Source organism: Halichoerus grypus, chromosome 3 (genome assembly GCF_964656455.1).
Source record: "Halichoerus grypus chromosome 3, mHalGry1.hap1.1, whole genome shotgun sequence".
Lineage (NCBI taxonomy): Eukaryota > Metazoa > Chordata > Mammalia > Carnivora > Phocidae > Halichoerus > Halichoerus grypus.
Window position 1 is genome coordinate 121,498,077 of NC_135714.1, and position 18,430 is coordinate 121,516,506.

At 39.4% G+C, this 18,430-nt stretch overlaps 1 protein-coding gene across 6 annotated transcripts in view; it reads right to left on the bottom strand.

Annotated features, from left to right (window-relative positions):
* INPP4B (inositol polyphosphate-4-phosphatase type II B) overlaps positions 1–18,430 on the bottom strand; it is an 802,990-nt gene that overhangs the window by 252,772 nt on the left and 531,788 nt on the right. For 4 of the 6 annotated variants that reach the window (XM_078069264.1, XM_078069263.1, XM_078069261.1 and 1 more), the window contains 2 exons: positions 17,158–17,208; positions 7,889–7,968 (listed from right to left, as the gene is read on the bottom strand). In XM_078069264.1, coding sequence (XP_077925390.1) covers positions 7,889–7,968; positions 17,158–17,208 — 131 coding nt within the window. Of the gene's footprint in view, positions 1–1,281; positions 1,470–7,888; positions 7,969–8,312; positions 8,369–17,157; positions 17,209–18,430 lie in introns of those variants that run through there. The other 2 variants (XM_036105213.2, XM_078069266.1) reach the window with 2 other exon arrangements.

Sequence of the window (18,430 nt, forward strand, 5' to 3'; positions counted from 1 at the left end):
TAGAGAATTGTGGATGTTACATTTTATTTATTTATTTTTTTTTAAGATTTTATTTATTTATTTGACAGAGAGAGACACAGCGAGAGAGGGAACACAAGCAGGGGGAGTGGGAGAGAGAGAAGCAGGCTTCCCGCAGAGCAGGGAGCCCGATGCGGGGCTCGATCCCAGGACCCTGGGATCGTGACCTGAGCCGAAGGCAGACGCTTAACGACTGAGCCACCCAGGCGCCCCAAGGATGTTACATTTTAAGAAAGAACTTCAGGGGTGTCTGGGTGGCTCGGTCAGTTGAGTGTCTGACTTAGCTTTGGCTTAGGTCCTGATCTTGGGGGTCGTAGGATCGAGCCCCGTGTGGGGCTCCGTGCTCAGTGGAGAGTCTGCTGGAGATTCTCTCCCTCTGCCCCTCTCCCCTCCCCCTTTCACTGTCTCTCTCTCTCTCAAATAAATAAATCTTAAAAAAAAATGAAAAAAGAACTTCAACAAACTAAACAAGCAAACGAAGCAAACATTGAGTTACGGTTGAGGGAATTAGTAAGTTTAATGCAAGAAGCAAGGATAACAATATTGATAGAGTGTTTTTCTCTAATGCGAAGCAGTGCAAAGAACTTTACTACATTTATTAATTGCTCAGAATTACCCTAGGAGGGAGGCCATTACTATCTCTATGAACAGATGGTACAGAGAGCAGGCAATATGCCTCGGGTGACACAGCTGGTGGCAAAGCTGGGACTTGAACCCAAGTCTGGCATAAAAGCCTGCTGTTCTTTCTACTACATCACATTCCTTCCTCAGAAAAAAAGGGGAGACGATTTAAAGTTGGACAAGAGCTGCTTTCAAATGTGATCATAGCGAAAAGGCATGAAGCTTGTTCTCCTAAACTCCATGAAGGAGAGTGGGGGCCAAGGCCAGGACATCAAATTCGAGATAAGAAAGGAACACTTTTCTGACACTCACCTGTCTGAAAATGGGAAAGATGTTTGCACTCCCTGTCGCTAAAGGGGTCTAAAGAGAAGCTGAAGTGCCCAGATCTCTTCTGTTCTCAAAAATTATTTAATTTTAAGATTCTAAACAAAATATATATAATACCAAAGACACTTCTCTCTTGGTCTCCATTTTCCATCCTGTCCCAGCTGCGTGACCGAAAGGAAGTCAAACCGTGTTCCTCAGTTGACCTCTTAGTACAGCAGGAATATATCACCTTTCAGGCAATGTTATTAGAAGACTGGATAAGATAAGACATGTGACATACTTAATCCATCATAAAGCTGAAATAGTGTCAGTTACCTCTTCCTGAACGTTTCCAAGGTCAGAGTCTGTCAGAATCTGAGGCGTTTTCTGTTTTCTTCACTTGGGTCATGCCAAAAACAGTGAAGGAGACACTCCGTAGATACCAGGCTCTCCCCTTACATGTGCATCTGGATCAATCATGAGTGTGCATTTGCTACTGACTTGCATGTTTTCCTGCTTGCTCACTCCCAAAGAAAAAAATGCAGAGTTCTTATGCATTGCTCTCAGGGTTTATAATGTACATTTTTAGTAAATTCTATGCAAAAGCATCAATGAAGTAGCTTTTACATGCCATCTTTATCTTCTGACTTTTCCACTGGTGCATTCAATAAAGTATACTACTATTCTGTTTTATAATAATCACAGATATGCTATTCCCTCTCAAAGAGGGTTGTTTTTTTTTTTTTTTCAGCTGCCAAGGTCTATTGTCCTTATTTAATATACAAAATGTTTCAGACAGGGGCGCCTGGGTGGCTCAGTTGTTAAGCGTCTGCCTTCGGCTCAGGTCATGATCCCAGGGTCCTGGGATCGAGTCCCGCATCGGGCTCCCTGCTTTGCGGGAAGCCTGCTTCTCCCTCTCCCACTCCCCTGCTTGTGTTCCCTGTCTCGCTGTCTCTCTCTCTGTCAAATAAATAAATAAAATCTTTAAAAAAATGTTTTAGACATACATAAGAATTAGTGTTGTGGAACCATCAGAACTTTCTGCTGCAATCCTACTTTCTGATACCTAAAAAAGCTAATTGGAAGACTTTTAAAAGAGAACAAAATATATTCAAAATATACGTGACTATTAAAATATTTGGCTGTAATTTTTTTAAATCCTTCTGAAGTTCAAATAAATATTGATAAGAAAAGATGTCATTAAAGAAGTATTCATCATACATATAAGTTTAAAGACTATAATCTGGTGCTTAAATTAAGAAGACTTGCATAACTATTATTTGCATAGAGGAAAGGAGCAGTGATAGGAAATGCAAACTCTATGAAAATTTAATTGCATTTGAAATGAAAAAGAAATTTATCCTTTAAAACTCTTCTGTCAATCTGTGGCCACTGTTCATCACAAGGACTATGGAGGTTCATATGTATTCATGCATTTCAGTAACAAACATTCTGATCCGTTGCCCTGTGGGCTAAAGAACATGCGTAGGCTCCCAACCTGTGAGCAGTTCGTGACAATTTCATCTTTTTATCACTCTGAGTATGCTTACGTAGAAAACTGTATGTCATAGCCCAAGGAACCCCTCCTTATCATTACTTCCAGCTCTCAAGCTAAGAACATGCCTTTGGGAGATTAAATTAAAAATATGTGTTTGTTTCTTTTATTGTTTTCTTACTTTTAGAAACAAAATTGAAATGAGCATCTGTGTGTGTGTGTGGGTGTGTGTGTGTGTTTAAGAAGGTTAAATTAAGCAAAACACCAAAAACTAAAAATCTAAAGACTTCATAATTTCGAAATTACTTTATCTAAGCACATATATTTGACAACAGTGGGAAAAAAAGTATTCCTGGTTTGTGAGAAAGCAAAATAATCCTAAAATAATATAGATGCACAAACACATACCCATCTACATAATCTATGACATATTTATATATGCATAAATATATACACTTATAAATGTTACTTAAAACAGGGAAATTGAAGGACAAACAGTAGGCGTCTATTGTTCATTTATTTCATAGCCTCTCCCACACATCTGGATATTACAAAACATAACACCATATGTCTATTTAGGATCATGGGAGTCTAATGTTTTATGTTACATGACAGCACTACTGTAAATGTGGCAGAAGTAATAAATGAAAACAAATTTTCTTTTATGAATAAATTGAAGAATATTTTGTCACATCCATTCTGATAAAATTATATAAATGTTTGTTTAACTTGGAGGGGTTACATGCAAAAGATTACAGAAGAAATAATAGAACACTCGTTAAGTGCTCTATTCAAAGTTTCTGTGACAAGGTAAAGTGGCCTACCCTGAAATAGTAAATTCTAAATAAGGTTTTCAACTTTTCAAGCATATTACAATCTATCCCTCACTGTTACTCTGAAAGTTACTTGTCTCAGATATACTCTAATGCTTTGGCTGCATTATATGCACTACTTTAGGTGGATGCCATTCAGAAAGCAATGGTACTTGGTTTACATTTAAGCATCCATACAAATATAAGAAAGTCATCATCATGAATCAAAATTCCAGCAAGTAATTATTGAACCTCTACTATGTCATGGGCATATGAAATTGAATTTTAAGATAAAGCACTAAGAAAAAAGAAATGAGGCCCCTGAAACTCTCCAAAGGACAGAATATAAACTAGAGAAGGAAACAAAGATTCTATTAGATCATTAGCTTCCTACGAGGCAGGGAAATAAAACAGAACAAGCTCTGGAGTCAAACCAAATTGGATTCTAATCTTACTTGTACAGTTAGCGGCTGCAGGATCATAGACAAGTTGCTGTAACACAGGAATGATAATGTTGCATAGATTGAAGATCATGCATGAAGAGCACTTAATACTTCCTTTACATGCTAGTAGATGCTCAATAAATAATGAGTTTTTTTTCATTAATAGTGTTATTAGCAACATCAACTGCAAAATATTAACTATCACTGTAGTTAGCATATGAAAAGTTCTTCATAAGTGCTTGCTGAATGAATGAGCACTGAACATAGCCTAAACTTCAAGGAGATACGCAATGAAGCTCGTATGCAACAGAGACAAGATCAAAACACATCCATCTGTCTCAATTCTGAGAAGGATTTCCTAAAAAAGAAGTTTTACCCTTCCCCCTTTATTTCTGCCTTTGTGGTTGTTTGAATACTTTAAGAGCAACGTAATTTTTCCCGACTGCTAGTACCATTCCCAGAGACAGAGCTAATCTCTCCATTCTTTTATTAAATCATGAAACAGGATTATGATGTTCCAAATTTCTGCTTGTGTGGTCTTAAGACATTCAGATAAGGTTAGCAGGGCAAATGACTGTCAGGTACTTGAACAGCAACCCAGGTTTGGGGTCTGAGGATGCCAAGCTTCTGGGGTGAGAATAGATTCCATGGGTTTCCCTCAGTCTCTCCCTTAACCAGGCAGGCTGGCTCCCACTTTCTGCCATCATGGCTAATCTGTCTGAGTTCTTCATGGCATGCTGACACTCATTCTGTCTTCACTCACTGTAAGATGAGGCACTGCAGTGAAACCGAAGTGGGAGAAACCGTGAACAGGTGGTTCTGCACCTGAGTCCTTGCTTTGTTCCTCCATTACCTAAGTCACATGATGTGTGATACATTTTAACAAGTTCTCGGTTTTCTCCTGTCAAAGGAGACAAGAAGCAGGTCACTAAGAGCACAGGCTCTGCAGTCAGAAATGTGTGGCTCTGTACCTTGGCTTTCCCATTTATGAGCACTGTAACTTCGTGCAAATCACTTAACTGCTTTTTATATCTCACTTTCTTAATTTATAAAGTGGCAAAAAGAATAGCACCATAGACTAATTTGATAAGAGTTGATGAGGCAATATCTCTAATATACTTACCCGAGCATAAAGCACGTAGAACCTTCTTCTTCTCCTTCTTCTTCTTTTTATTATTATTATTACTGTTATAAGATTACCCACTGTCTTTCACGCCTACATTTGTAATCCTCTTTACAAGGACCTTAGCTTGTTTACACTGTAGTATGAAAGTCAGGACGATGTGGCAATGAATTAGAGAACAAGAACAGAAAATACAATGCAGATCTAAAAGAAGTCAGAGGAGACAGGAACAACCAAATGCAGACTAGCAAAACAAAGTAAATATAATACAAAAGTAAGAGGGTTAGTACTAAATAAAGATATCAAGTCCAGTTGGGATGCTAGAGCACTCAGACAGTAATTTAGTAACTACATATTTAAAGGAAGATGAGTTATATATATGAGTAGGCACCACTTTGTGTTTTGGAGGTATTTTTCTCTAATACACGCAAATAAAATTTATTCAGTAACTTAAAAAATGGACTATATGATATTTCATGAAATTTGAGTCTAAATCTATAAATAAGATGCACATTTCTTGCCCCTTTCAATTTTCTGTGGGAAAAAAGAATTCAATTCCAAATTCTGTTAAAAAATTCCAGTTCAAAGCACAAATGACATAGTAGCCACATGAAACTGTGGTGCTCTGTGGAGTTAGTTTGAGAGTTTTGGAATTGGAATTATCTGATAAGAAACAACTCAAAGGGATGGTGAATACAAAACTACATAGATTTTTGGGAAGCTTACCATCAGAGAATGTTTGTACAAATGTACCCTATTTCTGTGAATTTGTTTCACAGAAATCTGAGAATTCTATTGCTTTAAAAATGACTGGATGGGGCGCCTGGGTGGCTCAGTCGGCTAAGCACCTGACTCTTGATTTTGGCTCAGGTCATGATCTCAGGATCATGAGACTAAGCTGCGTGGGGCTCCGTGCTCAGTGGGGAGTCCACTTGAGATTCCCTCCCTCCCTCTCCCTCTGTCCACCCCTGCGCTCTCTCTCTCTGTCTCTGAAATAAATAAATAAACCTTTTAAAAAATAATGACTGGAATCTAAAAGGAACAAAATGCAAATATTGTCAGTGCAAAATGATATTAAAACAAAACAAAACAAACAAGCAAAAAAAAAAAAAAAATGCTCTTATCCCTAACCTAATGTTCTTCCAGCACAGTATCTCAGAGACTCACAAGCCAGGGGAAAGAAGATGAATTACATCTGAAGTAAAAAACATGAAGTGTCAGAAATCAAAAGGCTATGATAAGTCTATAATGTGTCTAGTTCACGGGGAGAGAAATTCACAAATTTGGCAAAGCATGAAAAGGGAGGGAAAGAATAATAACCTAGCCATTTCAAAATTAGTTTTTTTTAAAAATTATTGCCTCTAGAAAACTAAATTCTTTGTTGCTAAACTTGTTTTCCTTTTATACAATCAAAATCAAATGAGTATTAGGCAGAGGTATTAAGATCAAAAGTGGAAATATGTATTGATTATATTCCTTTTTTGCTTACAGTGGTAGTACTCTAAACTTGACCCTTCTGTTCCTGTTCTATCACTAAGATATTCTATGTGTTTACTAATCTTCATTTCACTAAGAATTCATGGTCCCCTGATTTCTGTTTCAAAGGTAGTGTCTAAAGGTGCAGTGTTGTGCTGATGTTAACGGCAGTTATGACAGAATCCATGCGAGTCAGCAAGAGGAGGAATGAAGTGCTATGCATCTTATCTAGAAAACACATGGCCTGCTAGGGGTCCTAAATTAACTTAATGCTTGACATCACATATCATGAATCCAGGGATACTCTGGTCAGGCCTCACCACCGCGCTAGGGCACTAACACATATTTTCTAGAGGATCTGTGACATTGCTAGCTAGACTTTTTAGCTGATCCACACAAACTTCAAGCTGAACATCACCACAGCAAAACTTTATTGGGAACAACACCACAAAGCTGTGAAGATTTTAAAATGTCTTCCCAAATAAAATTTAACAACAACAACAACAACAACAACAAAATAACAGATATTTAAGAGACATAGCAGAGAGTGAAAATAATGGCCTCATTAGAACCCATCAACACTTATTTTTCTGTATGAATATGAGCTACTTTAAATTACTTTGTACTCCCCTAAGTCAAAATGCAAAACTGTAAGGATCAGGAAAAATCAGAAAAGGAGACAGCCCACAGTATAGATTCCAGCATAAGCCACAGCATCTTTACTGAAATAAATTGGTTGCAAGTGGGTCCTTGCCGGGGCAAGGCAGAGTGCAAGCACTTAAGACACTGTCTCTTCCCTGGGAGTGGTCTCTATGTTTCATCAAAAGAAGAACGTCTTGAGATTTCCAAGTAGTGTCCTATACAATTTTTACATTTGTTTATACCATACAAATATTGCAAGGTATATATTATGTGTACATAATTATGGGAGTTATTATACACTTAGAAAACAGCATACTATTGTTTAGAATGTATAATGAAGTTTTAAAAAAAAAGTTTATTCTATTTAACACTCTTCTTAGCCTTAAAATACTATGTAACTTCCTAAAGATTGTTGTCTGGTCTATATCAAAACAAATTGTACTCATACTCAAAATTACCTCTGATCTACTGCCTGCTTCAATATGAGTCTGTTTTAACTTATGTTTTATATTTCATAGGATAGCAACAAAATAAACTTAAAAAAAGAGAATAATCAACTTACCCTCTATTATCATAAATTTGCAATATTGCCACTAACAAACATAGTTCCAACCTAGAAGCTTACTTGACTTAGAAAGTCATTTTAATAAGAATAGAAAAATTATTTAATAACGTGCTCATCATTTCTATTCTGACTATCAAAGAATTTCATCAGTTTACCGATCATGTAATTTTTTTTCCCATACAGAATGATAACCTTTGACAATGTGAAACATGAACTTCAATGTGAACTTGAATAATTGCTGTTTCTCTATAACTTGCTGCCGTGGAGAACATGAGCCATTTGAGAGCTGACATCTAAACATCTGCAAGAACTGGGACTTTCAAGCCCCGCCATCCTTCAGTGAGTATCATCGGCTGTTCACTTTAAAGCATTTCTGCAAAGACCCACCTCAGGCTCAGGACTAGCAGCTGCTCCTTCGACTTCAGTAGCTCCCCCACTTGAAAACTGGCATAGCCCAGGAAACTTCGCTGAAAATAAGAAAAAATGGTTTTCATTAACTTCAGAAGTCCTTAATATTTTTGCTGTCACACCAATCATACAAAATTAGAAGAATGAAATGTCGACTCAATGAGCCTGAGAAATATTTCACTTGCAGAGATACAATCATCACTGACAGAGATACAATAATAGAGCCTTCTCGTGGGGTGAGGTCCAGGGGTGCAAATGTATCCTTTTCATTAAAAACGGAGAGACCAGTAGCCTGGAAAATAACAAAATGTGTAATACCGAAGCCAGGACTTTTCTGCGAACTAATTTTCTTCCCTTATGAAAACTGGGATAGAAGAAAAGAGGATAAACTTTCAATATTTACCAAGGCTGTCGTCGTTCTTATTAGAATTCCTCAAGTCACTGGCAGCAACAACTTTGTATTCCAGATATGAGCAAATCTGTTAGTTGGAGCTATTTTTATGTGGGACTCTGTACAAGTTATAAATAGAAATGCTATATTTCCCCCCCATCACAGCAATGTTTAAAAGCATTTGTTTCCTTTGTTATTTCTATGCTAGCATGGGACAACTTCATTCCAATACACAAAACAGAAAGGTACTTATTCTGTTACATTTTCTAAAATTGCTTTTTAAACCTATCATACTGGCTGTTGACTATCTACGAATATCTCCTTTCTACACTCTTTGACTCATAAGGTAAACAATAAAACTCTAAATTGGTTTTTCTTTTCCAGGATACAAATCTTTCATCTCTTTTTAACATTCCGGGCTGCTTCTGATTTAAAAGTCAAAATATTATGGTATACCACACTCATGCTCCCCTCAAGGTCAAGAAGTAAACATGAAAATATCAAACCCATATCATCTAGGCCATTGCTGCTTAACACACTGTAACACTCTACAAGAAGTCAACACTACATCTTCCAGAGCATTCTCTCTTCATGGGTCTGTTGTAGGGCTGCACTAGAATGAGAGCCTGGACTTCAGGGGTCTGAGGACAATTGGGTCTTTTCAGTGAAAAGTGTGCGGTTATTTCATACACGAAAGGCTGCAACCACACTTAGCAATTGTAAAGCATAAGAAAGACAAGCTTCAGGTCCAAATTTTTCTCCTCCTTTTCAATTTAGAATTGTTTCAAAAAAACTCAAGGGCAAACATTGAAAATACAACTCAGTTCTAAAGTGGGAGATGCCTGCATGTTAGCAAGGATAAACCCAATGAACTAACTTGAAACTCACAGAGCTGGCTTAGAGACACCAAATCACCTAAAGCCAGAAGAACATGAGACTAAATTATCAGGAGAAGGACGTCAGGTGAAAATACTATTTGTGGCGAAAGCTCTGATGATACGTCAATGAGTGATGAAATGAGAATGAGTCAAGGCAGAAAAGGAAGTCCAAGTACTGTATGGACAAAGCATGAAGGAATTTCGGGTAACTTTTCAGCAAAGGGCAGAGAAGAGCCTGGGAGAGATGTGGCTGAACAAAAGCATTAATGTCACCTCATCAGAGATAGCTACTAGAACATCCTTTATGAGCATGCTGCCCCATCTATATACTCTGCTATTCTCTATTTCTTATCCTGTTGTATTTTTCTCTATTGGCACTTATCACCATATGACATATTATATATATATATATATATATATATATATATATATATATATATATATTTGCTTATTTTGTAACTCCCTTGGAAATAACTGAGATTTGAAGCTCCATGAGGAGCTTATTTTGTTTTCTCACAAACTCGTACTGCTTAGTGCACAGTAGGCATGTGATAAATGTTTGCTGACAATAAATGAATGAACGACTGGCATAAAAACTAGCTTTCAGGTTAGTCACTCTACTAGATATAGATATTAGAATGTTCTTTCCGCAGGTATTTACAAAGTACTGTAATTTGCTGAAATGTGGGAAATCAAAATAATTTTAGTGTGCGGATTGTGTATCGTTGTAGTGAATTTCATTGTAGGATTTTGTAGTTAAACAGATGTCTATCTCACTTCCTCTTTCCCTGATTATCAGGGTTTTTAAATTCCTACTCCTCATTCTTTATCCTCATTCAAAGAAAACTCTTCACTGATGAGAGGTTTCATGATGCCCCAAAATTTCAGATGATTTTCTCTCTGCCTTTTGAGATTTTGAAGGTATGGATGGTTTGGGAATTAATAAAACAAACTGCACATGTCATGAATGTTACTGAGGTCTTTTCATCAATAAAAGTGACAGATGCCCCAGAGTGGAATGAGAGACAGGTGGAGTGGCTATTTTCAGACATGAGCTACACACACCCCATGAGGCCCAGCTGCCTGTAGAGTTGTGACCACAGCCACTGAATGTCTCCTCTGTCCACCAGATCAGGAGCTGCCGTGGAAGCAGGACTCTGGCTTGTCCATCCCTGAGCCAAGCCCAGGGCCCCGAACAGAGGGGCTGCAGGGTATGCCTACTGCCTCACTGTACCTGCTGGCAGCGGGCCCAGGACAACGCCCAGGAGTCAAACTTTTTCTACCATAACCGGCAGCCACAGGCTTCATCTCAAAGGATAGTAAGAGATTTTACGGAACTCATACGACTTGTGAAAAACTAATTTAGGTAATGACATTACAGCACTGCATTATGAAAACATGTCAAACCCGAGGAGGTGTTATTTAGGTATAAAGATTATCTTCTTTATTCTACAAATCACTGTCCATGGGGACTCCCTGTGGCATAAAGCGCATTAATGAAATCCCCAAAGACAGGGTATAATTGTCCCACGTTGCAACACTAACAATGGAATTGCCTCTATATTTACTTTCTGGCAGGTGTTTTTGTATTTGCTTCCCCTCAACATAAAAAAAACACATCACTCATATACATGGATATTGACTGGACTCCTGTAAAAGAATGAATTAGAGGGAAACAGTCTTCTCTGTTGCTGGAACCTAAGTCCCCATGGAGGGAAAATAGCACGCTAATGCTAACGTAAAAGAATAACTTAATATAAAGCTATTTTATCTTTGCTATCACTGTAATCATAACCATGGAATTTGAGAGACATCTTTAAAAATTTTTATATTTCAAATGTAACTCAAGGAACAAGCTTTTCCATCTCTTCTTCAGGGCTGTTTCTAAAATTCTCATCTTTAAACTGGGAGCTCTAATATCAGTGGAAAAATGTGAAAGACAAACCAAAAAATTAGTCTCCCTGGAGTTGGAGATCAGAGGTCTGGAGTGTCATTTTATTCTGTCCAGAAATGGAAATCTGGGCAATTAAATCACTTCTCCCAGCCCCCAGACTAGCTATCCACTAATGGGTATTGTCAGGCCTTGTTTCTCTGTCTTCTCTCTTACAAATCTGTGGTCTTGAACGAGTTACTTCACCATTCCCAGTTATAACTGCTGTAGGAAAAAGTTGCATGTGATAACTCTATCATTCTCATAGTTTTAAGAATCAAAGTAAGCTAGGCAAAGCACTCAGTACATTGCTGGGAAGATAGGAAGTTAAAGGAAGTTAACTGGCTTACACTTGGTCCCAGAACTAGTTAATATGCAGAGGCCAAGTTGGAATCCAGGTTTCTTGCTTTTCAGTCCAGCATTCTTTTATCCCCATTACACTGGGCTTTATTTCCAGGACAGGTGGCCATTCCCTCTCCTTCTGCCAGGCTCTCTGTCTGCTCAGCATGTGGCTCTGACCTTTTTTGCCTGCTCATGGGAGTATGACACTCACAAGGATCATTTTGGTGCAAGCACCCAAAGCAGAGGATCACTCAATGGCTTCCTGCACAATTTCACTCACTCACCTGGCTGGAGAGTGATATCAAGCAGGGGGAAAAAAAGTGGGGCATCTGCCTCAATCCTTGGTTGCCCTCTATACAGAGTGTACAAATAAACAGTTTATCCTACCAGCCCTTGCAGGGACTCTGCGCGAGTCACAAGTATTCAGAATGCTTCTGGGGTTGCACACCTCTCTGCAGCAGGCCCTCAATGGTCCCTGGTTGAGCTGTACTATACAAGGGGCCAGAAGAGGTACAGCCCTGTACACCTTGCCGCGAGCTGGCCAAACCTCCATCACCTATGTTCATCTCGCAAAGCCTTTAATCAAAGCATAGGTTTCCTTTAGACGACAATTTCTAAGAGCCTCCCGAGCTTTTCCAAGTCCTGTCTAGAGCTGTACGATCCAGTGGGTAGCCACTAGTTCAAGCACTGGCCTTGTGGCTACTTTGAATTGAGATGTGCTGTAAGTATAAAATACACATCACATTTAAACAACATGGTATGAGAAAAAGAGTGTGAAATAGAGTATTAATAATTTCTTGTACTGATTACATTTTGAAATGATTACAGTTTGTATATATTGGGTTCAACAAAATATTAAAATTCATCTTGCCTGTGTCTTTTTAATTTTTTAAAAGCCTGTAAAATTACGTATGTGGCACACATTTGTGGCACACGTATTTCCACGGAAAAATGCTGGTTTAGAGGTTAAATGAATATATCAGTACTACTTTACCTATTCTTATAAAACTATATACAGGAACTGTCGTACAAGTTTGAAAGGCCTTGGAAGAGCTGAAGCTGATAGTATGAGGCCGAGACCCAACATCTCCTACATGTAACTTATAGCACAGGCCTTTTTTTCATAGCCCGTGTACTTCTTCTTCCCTGTCAACCCTAACAGATATGGTTACATGGTTCCCCATCAAATAGGAAGGGAAATAAGACACGTGAACTACTCACAGCGAAAAAAAAAATAAGAAGGAAAAAAAAAAAAGACTTGGGAGGAAATCTATTAAAAGTGGACAAACAGTCCAAAGAGAACATTACAAAGCATTTTAGGGTAAAGTCATATATTTAAAAATTACATATTTACTATGAATATACCTCAAAAGGTCTCAGCACAGATTGGTATCTGCTTCACTAAGACATCAACAAAAGGTTTGGGTGCAGCCAATGGATACTGCTTAAGAATGCAAAGAAATGTACAGAACATATTTGAACTATTTATAATAAAAAGTTTCAGCTCATTTTTAAAATCAGTAGTCAAGAGCTAGAGTCCTTAGCAGGTTGTAATGGCAGGGCCAAGTCTTGGCCAAGGGCTCAAACTCTCAGACCCCTTGTGTAGTGTCCAAAGAAATATTTTGAGGATTAAGTGATGAGATATATATTAACCAGGGGTACATGATAGGTGCTTAAGATGTGGCAATTCTTCTCTATCTAGAATATTGTGTACTCTGAGGGTATTAGAATGCCAAGGCATGTGGACTTGGATTTGTTCTTATTTAGGCTCATTCTTACTATACTTGAGATTTAGGTCTACAATATAATTGCCATTTTATTGAGTTCTGATGTGTCATAAAGTGTACTAGATTTTTACTATTATTAAAATTTATATACTATTGCAATTGTTTTTAGATGCCTCCCCCTTTCATTCTGGTGGTTCTAAAAAATTTAAGATGGTTGGCAAACCAAAATCATGGTATGCTTTCTAATTCATTCAATACATATATCATAATTTACTAGTTTCCAGGCACAAAGCTAGGGCTGTTAGAGTGAACAAAATAAATAGGCTCTTTGCTATCATGGAGTTTAACATGTAGGAGGAGTGTGCAGACATTACCAATATCTAATACCTATTTTGCTCACTTTTCATTACTAATAGCACCTTGATTTTGTTCCAATGGGAACTGACCCAGATTCTCTTCTGCTTGGGGACTCCTGTCTTCTTAGTGATAGGTACTCAGCAGTATACCAATTGAAATTTCATCAAAAGTTACTGTTTCCCAGAATTGAAGGAACAAGATCAGCTGCCTTTTGTTCTTCAGTTTTCTGAAGGTTCAGTGGTTAGACTGGACAATAACAAAGGAGGAGCAGGAGGGTAGATAGAACCTGGTTGCTCGAAGTCATTTTTGAGTAGCTACAGCCTTGGGCAATTACCCCAAAACTTTTTCTAACATGAGAAAAATTAGTCTGTTACTTTTAAGCCACTGTTTGTCAGGTTACTTGCTTCTGAATGTATTCCTAACTGATATAATAGATATGTCACAGAATGTCAATTGAGAATTTTCTTTTGACCCAAGAATTATAGCTGAGTCTTTGTCAAAGACAATATACCAAATGCACCATGGTATCAGTTAGAGAACCTTTAGTGCTTGGAGCTAGCAACCTCCTCACAATGCTTAAAAAGAAGCCAATTTAGGGGCGCCTGGGTGGCTGACTCAGTTGAGTGTCCAACTCTTGATTTCAGCTCAGGTCATGATGTCTCTGCTATGATAGTGAGAAAACCGCCGTAGACAATGCATAAATGAATGTATTCAGAACAGACAGCTGGTGAATTTGACCCATAGGCTACAGACCTTTAACTCCTGGGGATCTCTTAATCAGTCCCAATTGGAATATAGTTGAGAAAGTGATATGTTTAAATGTCTCAAATTGTCCTATCATTAAGGGTATCAGCATTTTTTCAGTAATTACTTTTAAGTTGTTTTCAACTGACTGTAATATAGAATTTTTAAATACAAAATTGCATTAAACACAATCTGTGTTCAATATTAAAGCTAAAAAAAAAAAAAACCAATATGGACTACGTTACTATGGGTACTACTTTGACTTTTAAAAATTAATTCATGGGGTGCCTGGGTGGCTCAGTCAGTTAGGCATCTGACTCTTGGTTTTGGCTCAGGTCATGATCTCAGGGTCGTGAGATGGAGCCCCGCATCGGGCTCTGTGCTCAGCTCCCAGAGTCTGCTTGAGATCCTCTCCCTCTGCCCCTCCCCACCGCGCATGCGCCCACACGCACCTTCTCTCTCTCTTTTTCTCTCTCTCAAATAAAAAATAAATTTAAAAAAAAGAAGCCAATTTAGAGAAACTGGCCTATTAGTAACCATGACACACCCAGTTGATATAAAGGTAGTGTTAGAAGAGAGGGAAGGTGAGCGTTTCGGAAGATGCACTATTTAGGAAATGAGGCTAATCTCTTTGTTATATCACATTTAGGAAGACACCTCAAAGTCAGAGGAGTCTGGTCCCAAAACATCAATTATCAAGCTTGGGGGTGTCCAAAGCATCTTTAGTTCCACTACATTGGGGACTAGAGATTGTCTCTCCTTTGAAAATCACTGATGGTCTAGCCCCTGACACTGGCAGGGCTTGTAGAAAGTGTCAGCAGAGAGATGCTGAGCCAAGAGAGGAAACAGTGGCAGGACAGCCTGCACCTCTTCTGTGTGGCATGGCAAATACATGTGCCTTTCATCTGCGCCACGCAGCCCTGAGAGTGGCCGAACACGCATTACATGCTGGAAAAGTAGGTCTCAGCAGCAAGAGAGTGCAGGGTGAGCCTGGGCGGTGGAGAACATCGAGCCAGGACAGATTCCCCATGGTAGGGAAATATGCCATAGGAAGGAGCCCATAAGGTCTCCAGAAATACCTACAGCTGTGCTCGTAACAGATACAGCATTTCAGTATCTGCCCCATGCTGACAGGCAGAGTTAGCCTGAGCAATATCAAAACCAGCAGAAAGGGAACCACAGTCTCACTGTGGGCAGGAACAGAAGGAACCTCTCCCCATTCCTCTCTCCTTGCCACCATATGAGCAGTGAGAGGCAGGACCTGTGTGAGAATCGGACTCTGCGCCCCCTGCCACTACATGAAGCTAGAGGTACGTGGATGTCTACCCTACAGTGGGAGATGATGGGAGGAGAGGGGGGAAGAAAACAATTTAAAATCAGGGAAGAAACTCAAGTTTTAAAATGAGTAAGATGTATTTCAAGAATTTGAATGAGAGAAAAAATGGAAATGTACATAGTTAGGCCAAGATGTCCTTAAAGCTTCAAGCAACGGGGATTTAACACTGAGCAGTTGTGGGAATGAGCAGCTGGAGGAGGAAAAAAATTAAACCAGCTCATCTTTCTTGAACCTCAAAAATTAAATAAAATTCCTTATAAAGTAATGCATTAAGTTAATAGTTAACAAATTTCAAAAGGAAGTAGAAAGGGTGTGATGACAGCTTGCAGTGGAAGTTCCCATTTGAAGGAACACATCTGGGGTGGTCAGAGCCCTGGGCCCCCAGCCCTGAGCAGGGGGAGGGAGGTAGGCGGGAGCAGCGCTGGGCAGGGAGAGGTTCCTGTGACCTGCAGCAATGAAGGGCCTGAGGCTGGAAAGAACTTGCTGGTCCCTTTGGAGAAACTAAGCTAAACGTACAAGAAGTTTGAAGGGACAGGTAGGAAAGAAAGCATGAAAATTCACTTGAGTCAAAGAGACTCAACCTGTCCCCAGGAAAAAACCAGAAGCTCCTGATAGGCATGAGAGAACACAAAGTACCCTATTCCTTCTCCTTCACAATCAAATGCAGAGATGGCTGATATTCTTCTCAGTCAATTCAACTCACGCTTTGGTGCATATATTTGAGAGCTCCGTTGGCAGGTTCAGACGGTGGCTGTTGCCAATGACGAAATGATCAGTACATAGGACACTGCTCCACACATCAACTTTTGGAAGAAGGCTGTCAACTGCCTATAGGATTGCTGGGAATTTCCAATAGGCCTTTCAGTTGGCTCAGTCCCATGTCCTCTTTAGACCCAACTTATTTCTAGGCTTTTTCCATCTCTCTGCACAGATCCCAGGGACTCAGCCTGCTGGGCTCTCCCTCAGGAGCCGCCACCACCTACTCCTGGCTTACCTAAGCAAAACGTACATTACTCTCTTCCCGCTCTTCCAATTTCTAAAAGCAGTAGATGTGCTGTTCAGATGCAGCAGGAAAACTTTTGCAGGATTTTGCAGCACTGGACTGCACTTTGGTGGCAGGTTCTGTTTGGACCCGCGTTACAGTGTTGAAGCAGCAGGAAGCAGAGAACAGCACAGTCCCGCGGCTAGTTAGTTCTCTGCCTCCTTCCTGAATGGCAGAGCTCACCTCAGCTATTTCCCTAGCCTTCCGTTGGTCCAGTAACGTTGGCTCCGACTGGTTCTCGGCTGCCTGCAGGGCAGTTTCTAGACTCGTCTCTAGCCAGCGAAACTAAATATGAATTCATTTGAGGATGATTTTCAAGAGACAAGGAGTGAATTCCAAATAATTCACCAAATACGTGACAGTGCCCCCTTGCGTAGTCAACCCCTGTTAATTTCACTCAGTTTCCTTTGTCAGCTATCAAACAACAGAGAGCCAGCGAAAATCCAAATGATAAACTTAGAAGTGATACATGTGCTTTTTGGAAACATAAGAAACACTTACCCCAACCTCTGGCAGGGGATCCTTATGTTCAGGTAGGACACTGGTTCGAACCTACAGAGAAAAACAAACATTCTCTGTGTGATTTTGAAATAGAAACCAGTGCAGAAGTTTCGCACAGGTGCTGGATGTCATTTTCCGTCATCGGGCATCAATTCAGACTCTGGGGTTAATCATTACTGAAAGTACCTGTGTGTACTACCTGCCGCAGCACCGCAAAGGGGCGCTTTTATGGGCACTAGGCTTCCTGCTTTTCCTAAGCAGACAGAACTGCCAGGTCCTCACCCCAGCACCCCTCGTCAAATACAGAGATATCTGGGCTTAAGGTGAATCACCTTTAATCTCCTCAAAAAGCAGCCCTCATTCAATATTCAAGGGGAAGGAGAGAGTTGATACAGAGAAAGTTATTCCATGCAAGCTCAATAAATATTTATTTTCCAAATGAGCACCAAAACCCACAGTCTTTATAGGATATCCCTCCCACTTGAGAGTTCTGGGCCAAATTGTCAGATACCATTATCTAAATTCATTTGAAAACTAACTCTCAACTCGGGGAGAGGGAAATAATATAAAATAATCAGTCATCTGGGGAAGCTTTTCATACGTTTGAAAGTGTTCCAAGTGAAATATCAACTCCTTAGATGGTAAGTAGACATATATCTTCTACTGAGCAGTGATCCTTAATCCTGGCTGTGCATTAGAGCCACCCGGGGACCTTTCAAACTCCTGGTGCTCTCTCCTGCCCCCAGATATTGATTCTAATGTACAGCTGAGTCAATGTTTCTCTATTTAAGAAAAAAATGTTTCAAATGAAATCACGGCGCTCTTTCTCACTTAAGAAAAAGCTAGTAAAAGCAAGAAACACATAAAACCTAAATCTAGTATATCTTAATTTGAAGTAAGGATTAGATAAACAAGTTAAATGAATACAGGGCAATAGACAAGCATACTCTAACTGGAGAGCAGAGGAAATGGGGGATGGATGGGAGAGAGGAACCCCAGAAACACACGATCAATCAATATTTTAGGGGTCATTTTCACAAAATCTCTTTGGAGGTGCAACACTGCCAATCATAATTCTCTTGAAATCCTTTAAGTCCTGACATACCTGACCATACCTGGTCAATTCTCCCAGGTTGAAGGGATACTTATAATACTGCTCATAATGTCAAAAGACTTGAACTAGCTCCTAAGGGCCTACTCATCTTTAACACGGTTTCCATTTCCTTGGAAAAAGCCTCAAGCCATGGGTAAAACAGTGCATTTTAACTTCCAG